Genomic DNA, 20,833 nt, shown 5'->3' with positions numbered 1-20,833 from the left:
ACCAGCAGTGACAAGGTTCATATTGTTGATTTTTACTGTTAGGCAGGCAATGGTATCCATCCCATGCTAACGGTACAACATACTGACTTCAGATACGGCGTTTTGTGCCTTGGTAGAGGCGAAACATTCTACAAAATAAAGATATATTTTATTAGAATAGTTCCCCCCAAAGTGATTTTCCAAGGTTTTTTAATTCTTCTGCTCCTTCCAGCTCAGGATATTCTACCTATGATTCTGTGATGCTCTAATAGCCCTGCTCTTCACAAGACCAGCATGTTAATATTATGATAACATTTTCCACAAATACTTCCATTAGTTTCAAGGTGATATTTTAATTTGTTTCGAGAGAGCTAATTCATGGAGAAAACAATTCCACTGTAATTTGGCCTGACTGTGTTCGGTGGTTCTGACTTTCTGATTATTTCCTGTAAATATATATGTATACATCTACTGTTGCTGTACGGTACTGACAGAAAAAATATCATGTTTTGCTCACAGTATCTTTCCCCAACTCCCAGTAAATGAATTCATGTTTTTCTCTACACTTCAACTCTCCATACAGTGACCTCGCGATTTTCTGTCTCATTTCAGTTTCATTTTCATAGGATCAGATCCATCTTCAAAAGAAGCAAAAAGCTACCAGAACTTGTACATCAAAGTGTCTGTGATAATAGCCCAAGGCTCTTTTTCAGCAGGACTACATCATTTTTAAAGAGAGAGGACTAAAGGATGCTAGTCTTGAACCAGCTGTTGGTTTCTGCATGTGCTAGGTCAGTCCATTCAGGGATCTCCACTAATCTCATCAGAGGCCAGCTTGAAACCTCACAAAATAGCACGGACTCAACTGAAAATTCATTGCAGATTGATAACAACTCATTACTTTTCATACATTCTTAATACTATATCAAAATGGGACTGTTCAGACTATCAACCTGTCAGTGAGGCAGTCCTGCTCATCTACCTCTCATTATACTTATAGAATTTTCTCCACGCTGGGTTTTTTTTCCTTCTCCTTATACTGATTTTCTCTGCTGCTCACTTTTATTTACTTTGGAGCTTTTTTATTTAATTTTTAATGAAGAATTCAAGTCCATTTGAGCTTTCATTGTACAGTTGCATTTGCTTCCACAGTGTAAGTACTTTACCTTACAGACATATTTACTGTTAGCAATTAACACATTTAAATTTGGAAGTACACAATAGTGAAAGGAACCCTGCTTTGATTTCTTATTGAATATTCTAAGTTGAAATGTCAGCATTTGGGGAAAAAATCTGATCATTTTCTTGTTATCGCTTACACAATTTATAATCGTTAATTATGACATACATGGAAACACAAGTGTGTAGGTTTGGGCACATGTTGGAGGTTAAGTCAATGATCTGTTTCAAACATCAGCAAGAAAATATCCATTAAGTGTTTCAAACCAGCCTAGAGAGTGGACATTTTCTGTCATAATCACTTGGAAACCTCCACAGGATGTTTCTTAGAAGAAATCTGCTACGTGGTGCAATCTTTTCCTCTAAAACAATCCAGGAGACAGTTTGGTGGGGATTCCCCTCACCTGACAATCTCTTTAGTGCCATTCATAATTGCGTGACTAAGCAAGCCAGTCATCGTTACTTACAGAGAAAAAGCAAGTCAGTACACAGATTTGATCCTACCTGTTTCTGCCCAGCCTCCAGGACACATATGAGAATGCCACCAAGTCAGGCTTAATTTATCCACAGATAACATTTTACTTAGAACTGGACTTCTTGAGGCAAACGTTTTTACTTGCAATGATTTTTCAATTAGATTCAGAATTTAAAGTGAAAGGAGAAATATTCAAGACCTTTGTTTTTTGGTAGTTAGAAGATGAAGAAGATGCTTCACACCCTAAGTACATTTCCTCTTCATCCCCACAGGAAGTAAGGCTGCCTATAGAAGAGCTACTGTGGGTCGAGAGTAGAAGAACTTCTCTTTAAAGATGCTCATCTTTCTTTTTCAGAGGCCTGAACTAACAGCTATGGAGTGCTCTATATGAACATATTCCAGTCCTCTTTAGGAAATGAAAAGACTGAATTAGTTAGAAATAAATACTTTTTGCAAAAACCGAAACACAAGAAACTGAAATCTGTTGTTTTTTTAAAGAGACTATTAAGTCTCTGATCCCAAAATGAAATAAAACAAGTTTTAAAAATACAATAAAATAAACAAATATTGCTCTTTCTTTTCCCACAAACTGCAACAAAAATGCTTTTTTCAAGAAGAACAAAATACAGTTTCAAGTACTATACTTTTAAGTAGTCAAAATGTGGCAGGTTGACTTGTTAATCTTTTCCTAAGGAAATGAAACTTATGCAGTTTTTTAGCTGTCGGTTCCTTCCTTGTCAGTAACTTTTGAGCAGTCAGCAGTTTCTTCTGATTTTGAGAGATTCAAAAGCCTCACATCTAATTTAACTCCTGCCACCTTCACTGAATTTGACAGCTAAGCAACAAGAAGATTGGTCTACTAATGATGGACCACGTGTTGGTATTTTAAAGTGTCTATATGAGTTAGTTACCATAAGGAGGGAAATACCTCTCCTAGCACTGCTGTTTAGTTGTTACGAAAGAATATTAATTTAATAAATTATACAAGAGTTATTAGTTTAGGAAAGTATTAATTTTATTAATATTTCTAGTAATATCTAGGCAAGTCTATATGGCAATTATGAAAAACTTCCAAAATCTATGAAAAATAGTAGGGAAAGAAACCTTCTCCTGCCACTTAAATTGATAGTTCTGTTTTGTAATAATATGTACAGGGCTCTGGGCTCTCACTTTATCCTTTTCAGCACTTCTGCTTTGCCACCCCAGCCCATTCTGTGCATATCTATGCAGCAAAACTGAAGGGGAAATTGTAGCATATTGCCACAACAGCAAGGGTGGGTTTATTTTAATCTAACTAGTGTAGATATCAGTAGCAGAGGAGTTGGGATACTCTAGACTTTAACTATGGTGTTCTACCTCTGCCTCCGTGTGCACAAGGAAAGTACAACAGTCCTTTCACAGCTTTGCAAAAGCACACAGGCAAGTTGAGTATTAATTGCAGAGAGCTCAGAATTCAGCCACACCAACTCTGGTTTCCATCAGCACACTTGAACTGCTCTGCCCTTTCCATAAGAGAATTTTCTTTGGGAGAACCATCAATTCTGGTTCAATAGTTGCTAAAAAAAAAAGCTCAAAAAGATGTTTTAGACTGACTTTTTTTTTTTTTTCTGCTCATATAAGGCAAAATGACACACCAGTGAGATCCTCTGTGTTTGTGTGCCAGTTATTCTACATATGGGAACTTGAAACCAATCTCTGGATCACTACTCACTTCACTTTGGCTTGCATTTGGAAGCACTCTGGGAGCTAGCAAAATTTAGTTCCTTTCAGATAAAATAAAACTGGAAAGTGTTTTCAGAAATTCTCTTGATGTTATCCAATTTGTTAACAGGAGCTTAGGCCACAGGACCAGGCTAGAGTTGGTTCAAAATAAGCTCGTAACAAGCACAGTGTGGAATTTGGGTCCTCAACACCAATGTTTGTAACCTACTAACCTGCTCCTACAGTACTGCTAATTTTGCTACTGAGGACATAAGTTACCTTGCAACAATTTCTGATCTTACCTGAAATGGTTAAGCACTGAAGAGGAACGGTCTAAGCAATGGGAAGCATGAAATTATGAAATTAAAATGTTCTTTGTACTAAACCCTGAACCAGAATAATCAGATACAAGTAGACAGAGAAGTGTATAGCAATAAATATTTGTGGAAGAAACAATCAAAAATTTGAAAAAAGTCATGGGTCTTCTCATATATAGGTACACATGGAAACACGTTAAAAATCCTTCTAATTTATGGCATTGCATCTTGAATTGCACTTAAAAGAGTCTGTGGTGGGATGCATCAGTTCCTCCTCTGCTTCCATGGAAGTTTGTGGGAAATATGTGTCTAGGAGTCAGTGATAATGAAGTGTTGCTTAGTTGAAGGAAGGGATTCGCTTTGTTTTTTCAGTCATCCCAAATCAGAAGGTTATGCTTTGCTGATATTCACAGATTTAGAATGATGTGTGGGTCTTTTTGACAGAGGGTTAGTACTACTGCAAAAGATACCATTACAGTAGATGCTCATTCTCTGATAAGACTGGGGTTTCTGCAAGTCGTAAGTGCAAAATTATTTTGAATCTGCCTCAAAAGTTAACGAAAAAAATAAGACAGACAGGACTGTAAGTCTGCTGTTGAGGAGCTGGAAGTGCTGGTGGATGGCCAAATGGAAGTGGATTTCATCTTTGCAGCTGTGAAAGCAGACAGTGTCCTGGGCTGCATCAGCAGAACTGCAGCCAGCGGTCACAGGATGTTCTCTCTCCCATTCTGCTTGGCACTTCTCAGTCCACACCCACTACAGGGCAACCAGCTTAGGTCCCCCAGCTCAAGAGACACTGAGAAATGTGAGAATGTTCTGCCAGTGGCCTTCAATGTGATGAGAGGGTTGAGGACCTCTACTTATGAAGAAAAACATAAGGAATTTGATTTATTCAGCCACAAGACAAGAAGGTTCAGGGATATCTGATTGCAGTTTTCCACTGCCCAAAATGTAGTTACAAAGAAGGTGGAGGTACTCTTTTCACACAGGGCATAGTGAAAGGACGCTGTGCAACACGCTTAAATTGTTTCAGCATGAGAAATATTAAACGTCGGAGTGAGTTGCCCAAAGAAGTGGTAGAATCGACCTTCAAGTATTCAATACTGGGCTTGACAGGATCTTAAACCACTAACCTACAGTGACACTTGCAAAAGAAAGTTGGAGGAGGTTGGAGGTTGGAGGAGGACAAAAACTCCATGATGCCATTCCTCATCACAGGAACCATCAAGGCAATGCTGCAATGGAAATTGACACTGGGAAGGTTAACTGGGCGAGGTGTTTCCAGAAGACTGAGGGGAGCAATGCCAAAGTACATTTGTGGGTTAACCCTGTGTTATATAGATTAGTTCAAACTAAAAATGGTCCAGAAAACCAAGAGAGCTCCTGCTTTATAAAAGAAGACTAGAAAAATTGGTATTGTTCAACTTTAGAAAAACAAAAGCCGAGAAGACCCAGTTCTTATTTGAACTACATTACAGCAAAACAGCAAATCCAGTTAGTCATCTAGGCTAACAGAATAAACTGACACTAGACAAAATGTCTATAAACTGTCCATGAGTAAACTCAGGCCAGAAAATGAAAGGCTTCTGACAATCGGAATGTGAAACTCTGCAACAGCCTTCCTAAAAAAGAAACAGAGATGGGTTCATAGGCTAAACATTTCAGAGGAACTCATTTCACTCCTGTGCTTAGAATCTGGACCTAAAGTAGCTGACGTAAATTATGAGATACTCGGAGATTCCATTTACAGTCTTTAAGGTGATCATTTATACCAGTTGGCCTGGTCAGTATCAGTCTTATTCCTAGTTCCAGCCTAACTGAATTTCCTGGATTTAGCACTGAAGAGAACAACTTTGCTCTGCTTTCTTCCATCTAACTGAGGAAACATGGAGTTTCTTATGAAGTCATTTTTGTAGATCAATTGCAACAGGTTGATTTTTTTATCTTCCCTCTCATTTATGGGATTGAACTGGTATGTTTAATGTCTTGTACCAGAGGGCAAATTTTCATATAAATTTTCCTTAAATCCTTTGCAATATACCAAAGTTTCAAAGAAAGGAAAAGCTGGAGCAGACTCAGAAAATCAGTAGTGAAAGCACATACAAAAATTACATCTTTCTTCTTCCTCTCAGTAAATCCTCACACGGAGACGAGTTGAGCACATATATTCACTCTTTTTGCCATACTACAAAACATGCAGTTTGCAACCATTCTTAAATCTTTTTACACTCATGAGTGAAACCCTTATTCTGAAGTTTAGGCTGTGGAAGCACTTTTTAATAGATTGCCACTAGATTAGCATGACCTCTTCCTTTCCTTCTATAAGACCTCCCAAAAGAGTCTTTTCTCTGTATAGAGGAATGAGCACCAGGATCTTGCTTGAGATGATTTTAGATTGTGCTGAACTTATCTATCAGCTTAGTGTAGTCCATATCATTCAGATATTTGCCACAATCACCCTTTGGTATCAGCAGGCTTTTTTAGGGGCACATGTCATGCAAGCTCAGTTTGCTGGTCTCAAAGAGGCCAAACCACTGACTCAAACTGCAGTCAAATTGCAATCGGACGCTGCAACCCATTTTTTTATCCCTCTGCAACCCTGCAATTTTCTCCAAACTTTCAATTTCTCCTTCTGCGCTGCAGTTGTTTGCCCCATCTTGGGATTCACATCCGAGGCCCTCGCGGGTATTGCGGTACGTGAAGCACTCTTTCCCCCAGAGCGGGTAGAAAAACAGGTTGTCTTTTCCACTGACAGCCTGTGGTTTCTCATTCACAAAAAAAGGTTTTTCCTCACATCTAAGAGGCTCACTTGTAAATAGCTTTATCAAATGAGTAATTTAAGGCACCTGTGGTTTATCTCTGCAAGCTTTCTTCATCACTTGGAAATTGATACTGGTTATTCCTTAGTGACTACACAGGAACAGAGAAAACATTTAGACTGACATGACAAAGTCTGCCGAGGAGATGTCAGCGGGTTCTTCACGCGTGGTTAGGGAAAACCAGCTGGGCTGGCACAAACCACTTTGTCTTTCACATGGGGAGGGAGAAATCAGAAAATAGCAGATGATGCTTTACCAATGATCGACACGGGCTACAAGCTTCACCTTCAGCAACAAATCCAGCAGGGTGTATTCTGCTGTTAACAACTGCTCATTGAATCTTTAGAAGAAACAAGCAAACAAAAGGCCCCCCTGCACCATGGCTACTTCAAGGAAGCTACTTCCTTCCCATCAGCTTGTTTGAAAGCACAGCCAAAACAACTTGAATAAGCAGCAATGGCAGAAAGTGGAAGGAAAAGCATCCATTGGTTAATATTAACAAGTGATGTACATCATTAACCCCCAATCTATTTTTATGTCAAGTGTGTGAAAGCATTTTTGAGGTCTTAAATAAAAGAAAAACTATATTAAATATGAAGAAACATAATTGATTAAAGGGCTGCTTGAAAAGCAAAACCAAGCCTGTTCACACCTCAGTATCTTAGTATCTACAATATCTACGTGCACCTTAAAGTCTATATATAAGCTCATTCATAATTTCTGTTTAAGTTTCATTCTTTTCTCTGCAACTGCAGCTGTTAGAAACTTTACATCCCGCTTTCTTTAAGTAGATTTTTTTTTATGTGCAAAATACAGCAACATGCTGAGACATAGGGATAAAACCCAAACCCTCCAGGCTCCTCTGTTCACCCATCATCACTCCTCTTCTACACCGTTCCTCCTCAGGCTGCCTCTACATCTATACACCCTCTTCCACTAAACAGAATTAAATTTGTGTTTTCTCAGGTTTCTATCTATGACAATTCAAAAATCAGGGAATGGTAATCAGATAGCTGATATTACTTTAATATCCTAGCATAACATGTTCTTCTGCTCTTTGCTAGTTTTCTGAGGCAGAAAACCTACCAGAAGCCAATAAAACTCTAAAAAGGTCATCATAACCTTATCTCTCGGGTGAGAAGGTAGGGCACTCTGGGGATATCCAGAGTCAATGGCCAAGGAGCAGGGAGACCTGCATGAACTTTTTATGGGCCCCACATTACAAATTTCCCTGGCAGTGCCCGTGCTGCAAGGAGAGGAGTCAGGGCCAGGTCAGGAGTGGGCTGGTTTCCATGCCCAAGGCTTTGGACCAAAAACCTCAGTATAAATTGAGAGGGGCTTGCAACTTTCAGAAATAATTTACCAGAAGTGAAATATCTGTGACTTCTCATCTGCCTTAATTCTGTTTCAAAATTCATTCAACCCTTTCCTCTCACAGGACTCGACACTTGCCTGCAATTTATCATTCACCTCACACAAATATTTTGTGACCAGGCAGTTCTCATAGGTTGCCTTTCAACTATGGAAACCTTCTTCAGCTATGACTCCATTCAGCTCTGTAATACTTTACCCATCTGGAAATTATGCAATGGCCCTTCAAAGTCAGCCCTCCATTGCTCCTATCAGAGATTTTTCAAGATCCAGCTGGATAAAGCCCTGAGCAGCCTGGTTTGATCTCCTGGTGTGCCCTGCTTTGATCAGCAGGTCAGAAGCCTCCAGAGTCCTGTGACAGCCTCATTTATCCTGTGGACCCTGTGGCTTTATGATCATTGATGCCTTTCATCAACCCACTCCATCCAAAGAACTGAAAAAAAAAACCATCATCCATAACATTTTGCAATTCAAACTTTCTTCTGACATATTTCACTTTATTCCATTATAATCTCCACCCTCAACTGATGATATTCCTGCGGCCTCTGGCAGTCAATACTCCTTTAGAGCAAGAAACCTACTGGCTGCCTTTATGTTTCCAAATCACTCTTCCACTGAAGCCAACAGAATGGGAATGTCAATCTAAACACTGATTTTTCAATGAAAACAGATGTGAGGTGAGACCACTCTCCACAGCTCAGCAGCTCCTGGCAGTATTTAGGAGGGAGTAGCCCCAGGGCAGTCACTATTTGCAACATGAAGAGGGCTGGCTAAAGATGGGAGAAGCTGTAAGGTGACCACTGCATCTGAGCAGGGATACAGCTGCTGTATCCCTCCCGCTCCTGTACAGCCCTGCCTGCCCAGCCACCCCTTCTCCTGGCAGCCCCACAACTCCTGAGGGGAGGATGACCTAAGTGTCTGGGCTCACTGGCTTCTCATGGGGGAGCATCTCATTAATCACTAGGCCAAAACTTCGAGCATTTCACCTTTGGCCACACATCTTAGCAGTGAAGAGTCTGCTGTTACAGTCCCTAGGAACCAGTGTACGTTGTGGGCTCAGAGAAACTGTGACCAAACAGACAAATCCAACACAAGTTGCATCATTGTCCAAATACCATTCTTAGTTCCATGTTTCAGGAAACAGTCTTCTGATCTAATCTTCTAATCCTTCTAATGCTCTCCAAGGAAAACTGTCCCAGCATTTGCCAGGACTTATTTAGATTGGAGATTAGGAAATATTCTCTGAAAGCACTGTCAAGTTGCAACCAAGAAAGGTTGTCAAGCACTGGAACAGGCTGCCCAGGGAAGTGATTGAGTCTCCGTCCCTGGAGGTAGGTAAAAGACCTCTGGATGCGGCACTTGGGGACATGGTTTTGTGGTGGACTTGCCAGTGCTGGGTAAATGGCTGGACTGGATGATTTTAATGACCTTTTCGAACCTGAACAATTCCATGATGTTATGATTCCACGATTCTATGACTGCATTATAATACCAGGGCTGCAGCTGAGATGAGGAGATTGCTACAGACAGTTGGGCCTAGAGCAGAAATTATTTATTAAATGATAACCTCTGCTCTGAAGATTTTGCATTTGAGAGAAAAAAAAAACTTCAGGGAAATCAGAAAATTGCACATGATCTTGTATGTGATGGAAATTGTCTTCACTGACTGTTGCTGTACTATTTACATAATACCAAAACTGCATGTGCAATTTTGCAATACTGCTACTTTCCACTAGATGAGTGTTTTTCAAGAAGTTTTGGTCTATTGATAATTTTAATGCACAGCCACGTATTTTTCATTCTTGCTTTTGCAGTAACAGTCATAAAATACCTCTTTTTCCATGTAATAAGAGTCACTGCTTCAAAAAAACCAGAACATTGTGATGAGACAAGCCACCCTAAGCAACGGTGACATCAATTAACATTGCGTGGGAAATAATTTCCTTCTGACGATTTATGTACACTAAATTAACTTGAACAAATAATTGATAGACAGTTTTCCCATTTGTCAAAGAAGAAAAGTACCTTAAAAAAGGAACTTGTCAATAGTCAAATAAGAATTCTTTAGTAAAACTAGAGATTTCATAATCAATCAGTTTGTTGCTATGTGCCCATTGTTTTTACCCTGCATTTTTTGCTTCAATTCTACATTAGTGGCAATTGAAATGAAATAGTTGAATCTTTCTGACTTAACTGCATATCTATCTCAGTTTCCACTCAAGAAAACTATTTATGAAATATGCTCTAACACTTTCTCCATCAGCTGAAGTCAGCAGTTAACTGAGACTAACATGAATCTTGTTTTCTAAGAGTGACACCTAGAGTCTCCTCCGTAAAATGCAGTCCTTCACTTCTCCGGGTTTAAAAGGCAGCAAGCTTTCGTCCATACTTTGAATTGACAGTTGAATATATTTAATACCAATTATTTTGCTATGTTTTTGTGAAGAATCAAAGCAATATTTTTTGTTAGGTAGCCTGCATATGCCATGTATCACCATAACACTATTGCCTTAGTAATGCCCTTTATTTTGCAGATGCTGTATTTTGGCTTTCATCCAGGAGTGTTTAATTGGTTTGCAAATGTGATTTTCACTACTGTAGGAAGGGATGCATCATTCCCAGAGGTACTTTCATTTTATAGACAAGGCAACTAAAGATCCGCAAAGCGTCCCAAGCTATATGGAAAATGAGGGCTGACATACACAAATCCTAAGCTTTTATGCCATAAAATAGCTTGATTTCCTTGTCAGATGAAGGGAGGCTGAGCTGTGCTGCAGCCTGACCTCAAACCCTGTTGTGAGAGGAGTGCTGGCTGCCCATGCCCACTGCAGGGCTGACCCCAGGAATGCAGGGTGGCAGGAAAGGTGTTACTTGCCCTTCCTAAAGGTCCTGCACCACTTCGTGTGTCGTCACTGACTGGATGTGCAAAATTTCCACAAGAGAAGTCTCTGGCAACCTGAATCACCTGAAACCATTGCCCATGGATCTTCCCAACTAACGGTGGCAGTTTTTCTCTTTGCAGGTGTCACTGGCTCCCTTCTGAGGCAGGGAAGCAGCAGTCCCTCCAGCTCCCACAGGGCTCCAGATCCCAGCTACTGCTCCCTACCACAGCAAGTACCAGACTGTTATGTCTGATGAAGGCTGGAGAGGCCATGCCCATGGACAATTTTCTATTCCATTGACCAGAGTTTGGACAAAAAACACTGAAACTGAAAGCAAACTTGAATTTCAAAAATTAATGGGTGTGAAAAAATCCATGAAAAGAGACATTGTGTTAATTAAGTTAAATTACATGCTCAAAAAAGACCATAACATCAAGTTTTCCACTGTGCCCCTAATTAACCATTTTGTCTTCAACTGAAAATAAATGTATTTTTCATAGCAACTCCCTTGTGTTAGACATTTCTCAGGAGAGGAACTAGCTCAGACTCATCAGTGTCATCACACTAATGGTTTCAAATGCTCCTGACATAGCAGAACTATGAGATTTGAAGATTTGCAGAATCTTAGCCCTATGGAACTGCCAAACATACAGACTGGCATTGTTGTAGTATGGTTTTTTTTATTTGGCACGTTCACTGTTTAATTTGTGGTTTTGCAACCCCTCGGTATTGTCCTCCCCCTGTTATTCGGTTCAGTTAAGTGTCAGTTTTTTTGTTGGTTACCCAGTTACTGCCTGCCAAGTTTAAAACCCCCTCCCCAGTTGTTAAACCCTCCTGTCACTACCCCTTTCCCCAGAACCTTCCTTACTCCTCCTTCCATTAAATGTCAATCCCTCCCCGAGCTTGCCCTTCCCTTTAGAAACTTCCCTGTCAATTTTGAATGCTTCAAAACCCCATTGGTTTGCTTAAACTGTTCTCCTCCCTTGAAATCCTCCATTGGTTTACACACTCTATTCCCTGCCTTGTGTTCCGCCCTCAGCTCTCCAAATTATTTAAAGATTGTATCCTCCCCTGACACATCCCCCCCCATTTATGAGCTGTTGTCTGCCCTCAGTTCGGGGTCCTGTGATCCTGGACTCGGGGAGTTTTGCCATTGAATAAAGTTACCCCAGTTCCACCCCAGGACCTGTGCTGCTGCTGCCTTTTGTTCCTGTGCCAAAGCTCCACTGGTAGCTGGGACTCTGCAGAGCTCAAACAGGACCTCTGTCACGCCCCTGTTCCCACCTAGCCGGGACTTAGCGCACCGTGACAGGGAAGATGTTCATGGCCTGGATATTTTCTCTTGGTAAATCTTGAAAAATGTGACAAAACTAGAATTCCATCTTCATTCTGTACTATATGAAACACATTTTGGAACCACTACCATCAACTTCCACAAACTTCTCACAAATCATTTTAAAATCCTAGTGAAAATAACCCATTTATTGTGTTTTCTGAGTGTCTGATCTCATGTAAATCATGTGACATCTAAAGCTCATGCATGAGTCTGAAAAGAAGCTTTTACATTAATTGTGTATTTTTTATTAGGGATCAATTATTACTTTAAATTAATAATAAAGATGAGCAGTATATAATTATTTTTCTTATTTACATGTAGAATGGCTTGTGTATACTGTTATATATCTACAACCACAAGCCACAAAGGAAAATAGCTTAAGGGTGGGATTTTCTAAAGTGATCCTCTTTTCTTTGAACTGTATTCACACAGGGTGGCACAAGGCACGGCAAGACCATGCCCACAGCACGTGGGACGTTGTGTCTGATGTGCAGGGTAGCAGATCCCACGTTCTGCTGGTGTGGCGCCTTTGGGGGCTGCCCACGAGGCAGCGGGCAGGCAGGCAGGGTGGGATGCACAGCAGCATGCTCTAACTGCTCCTCAGCAGCTAACCTGCTGTGCCAGGTCAATCAGGAGAGCTTATGAAAAGCCCTCTTTATGCCAATTGTGTTACAGAGGGTCTCTTTCCATGGGAGGGAGTTACTGCCAGGCGCATCTATCATCCAGCTCTCAGTTCATTTTCAGCCTTTTGGGTATTGATCTGTCCTTCTCGCAGAAGCAGCACACTGTCTGTCACCTCCTCATTCTTCATATGATGGTTTGTATGTAGGCCTGAATCCAGGGAAGGAGAATGTCCAATTCGTGGATGGCCTTGTAGATTCCCTGATCTCCAAGCTGTTGAGAAGATAAAGGCATTAGAAAAGAAACTCGCTACAGCCCTTGAAAAGTGCAATGGGGAGCCAGCATCTCCTGCTCTTACCTTAAGAAACACTCTCTTTAACTTTTTGACAGCAGAAGTTAACCTTGTGGATGGAGCACACGGAAGCTGAAGGATGAAAAAAACCCAAAGATGCTGATATAAAGACACAGTGATGAGGAAGAGTCCAGTCCACAGTGTGGCACTGTAGGGCTGCCAGTAAAATGTGTGAACTCAGCATCATTTCATCATCTCCCAATACTTCAAATGTGTTCTATTACCTGCACGCTTCCTGCTAAGTTGAGTTCACAACACCCAAAATTGATACTATGAGTACCTCTAAGTTTTCTTATTAAACGCTTTCTATTTATCCCAGGAATCTGTACATAGGTTGCAGTTACAGCTTTTGCAAATCATATCCTAGCTCTAAGATTCAAGGTCCTTTAGCTCCGAACCCTCAGAACTTCTGAACCTGAGAGAAGGCAAGGCTAAGGGCCAAAGACCATTGCAAAGTACAGGGAGTAAATTTGCACATTTTTGCAAGCCCTCCAAATATGTTTATAAAGTCAATTTATGTTTTTCTCTGTTCCCCAGCCCATTTCTCCACTGTCTGATTAATTACAGTCTGGAAGGCTTAGCTGTCTCCTCACCACCCTATCTCTGGCCACTCAGCAGTGGCTACCCAAAGCTTTTCCAAACATTTTTTTTGAGTTGCCAGACTAAGCTTTCTGAGCAACATGGCTTGCTGATCCTCAGCTACCTGACTGTCAAAAAGACATTCTTTCTGAGAAAAATAAAAAGGAGAAAAATTTGATATTTTCCAATCTACAAACAAGGACAACATGTTTGAAAAGAAAAAAGGCAAAGTTCCTCATCTCAATACATGAAAGGAAATAACTTCTCTGAAATTAATGGTTAGTCCATTTCTATCTCACATGCAGTACTTTAAAAAGGAGCACAAACATTTTCACGTTACCTTTTGTGCTTCCCAAAGTCACCTCACATGATAAAAGTGTTTAAAAAAAAGCAAATCTTTAAAAGACATTAAGAGAGATGTAAATAAAACTAAACTTTTAAAAATCTTCCAACCAGGGCTGTTCTTTCTAACCTGGAGCTTTTTTTTTAATGATCTCTATCTTGTATGATACAGATTTCCACAAAACATTATTTGGTAGCAGAACTGGCCTTAAATGAGTATGTTTGCTTTAGTGGTGATGCACATTACAAACTCCTGTCTTCCTGCATATACTGCAAGTAACTAAATGAGCTGGCCAACAAGTTAGAGTATTGAAAACTCAGCTCGAGGTCTACAAGCTCTGCCTAAAATGATAGAGAAATATTAAAGGCTCTGCAAGGAATATTTTGTCCTTCTGCACTCCATTCAAATATGAGAAAACACTTCTGCACTGCACTACTGCTGTAGCTGTAGGAACATGAGTCCAACTTCAGAAGCAACTTCACCCTGTTCTCAGCAGTGCTGACCAGGGCACTCAAGCAAGTAATGAGGTCAGTGTTGACCTCATATTTCTGAAAAACTGAACTTGGGCCTCTATATCATTGAAAAATATTAATGCCTCCTTGTTAGGACAAAACCAAGAACTGGCAGGATGAGAATTGTAATACTGTAGTATAAAGTCTTTGGAAGTGGTTGGGAGGCAAATATTGTTAGGATTTCTAGGTAGCACATGTGCCTCTAGCTGGCCAAATTACAGCTTGAATTTGTGAAAGAATATAAGCTGAATATGTCTACAAAGATGTTGCTGTTTCCCTAAGCTGTATAGAGAGCTTTATTCTTGAAAGGTAAAAAATTAATTGCATACTATGTTGTCATGGAGGAAATCCCTTCTGATAAACATCTTACAGATCAACTAGGTAATAACAACTAAAGAACTATGTACATGGACAAATGAGTGTTAATTTATTGAGGAGTAATAAATGAAAAAAATCTCAAGTTTACTTTAAGCAAAAGATCCATTACTTTAGCTCTATTCATCATTTTTGTTATTCTTTCACACGGCTTTGTATTGCTGGGTTTGAATTAATACAGACATTTCAAAAAATATTAGTTTCCAGAAATGAGGTGTCCCCTAAAAAATCATGGTGAGCCATCATTTTTCAAAGAGCTGTTGTTTTTCTACTAGCAGGGACAGTCTTATCACTCTTACCAGCACGTTTTATGACCCAAAAGGTAAGTTGTTATGTTTAGACTTGTGTTGGGTAAAACACTGGCACTAATTATGAAAAAGAATGCAGGAGCTCTGAGAAACCTGCAGCATTTTGTCTCCACATAGCACAGAAACAAATGTATTACTAAATTATCTAGCAAGCTACAGTCACTGGATATTCTGAATTCTGTCACAGTTGACAGTCTAAGCTCCTCAGTGAGTACTGGCATTTGTATAGAATGTCTGTTTCTCCAGACAAAAATGTAATCTCTATAAAGCATATTATAACATCTGAAATTATATTGTCACATTCTGGAATTACAGCATTTTCTGGAATTTTGATAGACACAAATAATCACAGCAGTATGATCACAGCAGACTGCTGTGAATAATGGCTGTGAATCTCTCAAGTTTAGCATGGTTTGAAATACAGAACCTGAAAGCTGGTGAAGTTTTCTCCCATTAGGATTTGAATCTTTGTACATTATGCAAATATCCCAGTTCAGTTTTGACCTCTGCAGAGAGGCCTGCAAAGAGATCTCTGAAGCTGCTAGGTTTTGCATTGCAAATGTTTTTGTGCATGTAGAACCACTGTCCTTTTCTTTCGTGCTACCATGCAGTTCAGATTAGCCAAAGTTTCAATTAATTTAATTCATTAATTAATTGACTTGCCATCCTTCTCTCACTTTTTAAAATCACAACAGACATTTGCCTGGATATCCATGGCTTTCACCCTAGGTCAGGCTCCACTTTCTGGGACACTGTTATTTGTGAGGACTTCAGGTTTAGGGGAGGAAAAAGGATACCCATAGGATATTTAGCTTTAAGACACACCCAGTTACTATTTGTTTACCCTTAAAAATTATGTGAGAAGTGACCAACAAGTGATGGCATCATCTCAGCATCTACCTGGTATGTTAGTGAGTATATGCACAGGCAAAAGTGTGCTCTAACTGCTGTCCTGTCATTACTTAGGCAGAGCTGGTAAAAGTGCCTCTTCTCTGGGGCACCTGGAGACATTTTGCCAGTGGGCAGCATCACTCTCTGACAACCTGCTCTGACTCTGAGCACAGCTAATACATAGGAACTGCTCCCATGTGCATTGTAATTGTGGTCCCTGCTCACTCATGAGACACCACCAGTTCTTTCAAAATTCAGTATGGAGGAGCAGAGATGACATGTGAGTAAAGACTACACACCAGCAGAGGGTAAGTTGTTAAAGAAAGAAAGCATTACCACTGTAACATCACAGAAACTTGAGGAGCCTCATTTCTCCCTGTGACCACCCTGTTTCTTTAGTGATGAGAGGGCAGCACAAGGTAGCATCATCAGTAGGGAAGTGGCTTGGCTCCATGGGATCTCCACCACTTTGCACACTCCCCCCAAGATCACTCTGGGAGGGAATTAATGGTATTGAACTTCCCTGGGCCCAATGGAGAAGCCCTCAAGAAGTTGGGTGCCCTGTGTGTGGATCACACCATGACTGAATCACCCTCTGCCCCTCCATCTGCTGAAAAACTGGGATGGAGCCCTTCCCTAACTTTTGAGATGGACGAAGTTAGCTTAACACTCAGGAATATACTCACACAGGCATCCATATTTGCTTGCAGGAACTGGAAGGCACTAATGAAGTACAACTTGTCACTTCCTACTTCAAGACGACTGAAGACATTTTTCACATAGAAGGAGAGGAGCTGATCTCGAACAGTGCAGTTTGTCTGAAAACAAATCAAGTAATATTTGACAAATGAACACCCCCAAAGTCAACTTTTATGAGGCTGAAATTTCAGCCTCATAAAACATGCATGTTTAGAAAGTGTGCAATCAATAAAACATTTTTTATTAATTTTAGTATTTAATTGACCTGTGACCTTTTGTTTTAAACAGCTCAATCTGTCTCTGTGGTTTCTGAAGGAAAGGCAGGAGGGTGCTGTGCTGGCAGGCACAGGGGTATTGGTAAGACCAATCATGGTCTTACAGAACAGAAGTGACAGCAACAAATATACTTAATACACAAAGAGTAAATGGAAGATAAATTAGGGAGTTAAGTCAGACCATCTAGGTCAAATTGTTGGAGTGACTGTATGTGACATTTTTCCACTCCTCCACATCACTGTCCCATGCCATTTGATAGGCTGTAGGGTATCCAGCCCGTCCCCAACTGCTGCTCCAGAAAAGATCAGTCATCCTGTCAGCTCTGTATTGTATTATTGCCTGACCTGTGGGTTCTCTTGGACACCTAAAGGTGTTTCAAACTATATGCCTATTTTTAGGCAGTGGAATGAAGTGTCAGGTGAGAGGTTCCTGTCAGGAGCCTATTGCAGATGCAGATGACACCACTCAAATGTGGATATCTGTGTGTAGGTCCCACAGAAAAGTGAGGAGCCTTCACTCCCAAGCTAATTGGTGAAATCCAAGGGACATCAAAGGCCAATAGGTCTATACTTAAGGATAAACCAACTCAGTTGGTCTTGCTGACTAGAACTCTGCATGAAGAAAACTAAAATGTCTCACACATTTACAGTCACAATTAGCCACCCCAAGGCTTGTTTCTCACTCCCATGCTGAGTTGCACTGGGAACTCTGATGATCCTCTTCCAGTGCACCTGCAGAGGGCTAAGCTCAAAGCAGCTCCTTGGGTGTCTCAGCTCCCTGCAGCATGCCCGGGCTATCCATGGTGCTGCACACCCTCAGCAGAAGGTGCCTCAGCCGTGGGACAGTGGCTGTGGCTCTGGCTCTCCTGTGGGGGCTGGTGCCTGAAAGCATTCCTGGGAGGCTCACATGCAGCCAGGGCTCACAGGAGGAGTGCTGCAACAAGCACACTTCTCCCTGACCAGAAACACCCTCACCCCAACCTCCTGGCACAGCATCACTTCAGCTGTCCACAAAGAAATGCCTCCAGGCAGGCTTTCCAAATCCTCCTCTTTCTCCCCCTACCATGATCAATCATCCCTTCATATCCCAGGGGAATATCCCTTTCATGAAACAGAAATAAAACTCTTCCTCTAAGCACGTGGCTTTCATAAATGTCTTTCCCAATTAAACACAAGTGATTTTTGCATTAGTTGTCATTTCTTTTGATCACATATTCCTGTTTCTATTGACCAAAGGAAAGTCAAAGTAAGAAAAAGGAAAAGAAAAAGGAAAACAGGTAGTATAAATCTTACCATAAACAGCATTTTTGTAGTCTTTTTAAGCAATCTCGTGGTCTTGATGAGATCCTTCTGTAAAATATAATATGATAGTATTAATTAACCCGAGCAGAGGAAGGGAGACAGTTTTAAGTCTGGTTTGTACAAAACTTAGTAACAATAATATTAATCTTCATTGTCTTCTTCAGATGTAGGGTGAGGACTCACTAAATCTATATTCCAATCCTAGCTTAACTGCAAATTTCTTTAACGGAAAACTCATCCAGCCTCTCTATGCATCTTCTATGCATCCTTTTTTCCCACCTTAACAAAGGAAGTAGCTGCACTACCCCATCTCTCAGGACTGTAGAGATCATTGAACTTATTAAAGTTTCCAGAAGTGCAGTAATTAAACTAATAAAGAAGCATCTATAAATAAAATAAACTTTTCAGTTAGTGGGATCAACTTACAGGAATAGATGATTTTAAACTAGTTGCCTTGACATACAGGTTCTCCGTCACCTGGGAGAGGAGTCCTTTTCGGCAGGTGTTTTTTCCTGCAGGTGACTTTTTGCCTTCCACAGCAAAAAGACAAAGCAGAAATAAAAAATGTCCAGATCTGAAAATAGAACATCCTTTCATCTTCGCTCCCAAATCTTCGAGCCTCTACAGTCACAGCAGCATGTGTGATGCAGCCAGACTGGTTAGTTGACAGAGGTTAACCTAATTTTGTTAACCCTCAAAGTAGCTTCTTCCCCGAGATGCTCACGCAGATAACCTATTGCTCATGTGGTGGCTGATCGGTATTTTTGCTGTGCTTTTTTATACGGCTTGCTCCACTTTCAACAAATTTGACCACAATCATCTGTGACGTTTTTCTAAACGATATCTCCATATTTACTGGCAACAGGGTCAAGGTTTCCAAGAAAGAAGAATTTCCCTATCATGTGTGAAGTCTTCTTTCACTTAAGTGGTGGTCAAGTGAGGAAAAGGTAGTTGAGCGCTAGTTTAGTTTCTCAACATGCCAAATGTGTTTTGGGGGTTTTTTAATTTTTCCACAAAACCTTATGGCAGCACTTTTCTGAAAGGTAATGGCCCAGAAGGGAAAAAAATCTTAATTTACTCTGAAAAGGATTAGAAAGTCTGTTATCTATAAGGAAGCTGGACTGCATGGTGTTTAGAATTTCCCTGCTCAGTTTTTGAGATGGGTATTTTTCCCAGGGTATAGCATCTATCAGGTGTTTGCATTTTAAATTCTGTCATTTTTTCCAGTAGGAGCAGTAGACTGCTTAGTGTGAAAGAGAGGGCTCCAGGGAGGGCTCTGTGGAAGGACCAGAACATCCTTGGCTGTCAAGTTAATTCAAAAGCCCACTGAGAGTTGTGGGCACTGGGAAATAATGTGCAAGATCACAGCATATCCATCATGGAGGTGGTAAATGTAAAAGAGTAGAAATGATCACTCTTCTACAAAGGTGGTCAGAGACTGGCCAATCTCTGTCTCTGGCCTGTTTCCAACACAGCCAAATGCTGCAGGTTTCTTAGGTACCACTCCAGACAGGCAAGAACATCACTCCAAGGATAGACTTGGAAATCGTGAAGTAACACCAGCCATGCGAGGCTGTTAAGCCAGGGATAGTTTTAAGTCAAATGTCAAGATCCTGGGTGAGACAACTGACTGAGGTGTGTGCAAGAAGACAAAGAAAGCAGGTTTCGGTCTAGAACAAAATTTCCTTGGTACCATTTTTGTTGGATGTAAAAGGAAGCCCTTGAAATATTCACTCAGGACAGGCATTTGACTTGTTTAATGTTTCAAAAGCAACATAGAAAACTTTAAACAGATCAGAAGAAGTGGTTTAAACTGCAGCTGAAATGACTCAAAGTGACCATGATCTGTTAGATCCAGCAGCAGAGCTGTTTGTCCCTCTATGGTGGCACAAGTGTGCCTGTGCCCAGAACGTGTGTCAGCTCTGGGAGGAAGAGAGGTGAGACAAGCTGGGTAATTAATTCACTCCAGCTTCAATCCCACTGACCATTTACACACACAAGCACGCATGCAGCCTACAGGCCAAGCAGGGCTCTTCAAGCATCCCACTCATAACAGCTCTGGGAAATGCCTTTCTCCACAGAACCATCTACACACCACATTCACTCGACTAGCACGGAAGTGCTGATGGGGTCCAGGGACAAAAGCAGCCAGCAAGGGGAGGAGGTCTTAGATTTTGGAAAGTGGAGAGGATAATGGCCTGAGGGTCTATGTGCATTTTAGTGCTCATGTGAACTGTGGCCTCTGTTTAAACATTCCAAATGCTGGTCAGGCTTGCCAGATGAGGTGCACTGAACCTCAGCACACATGACATGTGGGCAGCAGATTAGCCTCCTATTGCTAGTTTATTCCTAGAAGATGGTCTTGGGTGAAAGCAATACAGTCAGAATGCAAAACTGCCTTGGTGTGGTACTCCATGGTCAACAGTTTTCCTCTAAACGGAATAAATGGGTCATGTAGCCAGTCTGTAGTGGCTTTTCATATGAAAATCAATAATTTTCAACATCTCTGAAACATCT

General features: G+C 40.8%; 1 protein-coding gene across 1 annotated transcript; it reads right to left on the bottom strand.

The window, feature by feature from the left end:
• Positions 1 to 12,866: 12,866 nt before the first annotated feature.
• Positions 12,867 to 18,913, bottom strand: IL26 (interleukin 26). Its single transcript, XM_058023724.1, has 5 exons — positions 18,743 to 18,913; positions 18,308 to 18,364; positions 16,727 to 16,858; positions 13,039 to 13,104; positions 12,867 to 12,953 (listed from the first exon to the last, which is right to left on the bottom strand). Exons 1-5 carry the CDS (start codon positions 18,911 to 18,913, stop codon positions 12,867 to 12,869), a joined length of 513 nt encoding a protein of 170 aa, XP_057879707.1.
• Positions 18,914 to 20,833: the final 1,920 nt, after the last annotated feature.

Source organism: Melospiza georgiana, chromosome 4, assembly GCF_028018845.1.
Source record: "Melospiza georgiana isolate bMelGeo1 chromosome 4, bMelGeo1.pri, whole genome shotgun sequence".
NCBI classification, from domain to species: Eukaryota; Metazoa; Chordata; class Aves; order Passeriformes; family Passerellidae; genus Melospiza; species Melospiza georgiana.
Note: the sequence above shows the minus strand (reverse complement) of the source record. Positions and strands in the feature narration are given on the sequence as shown.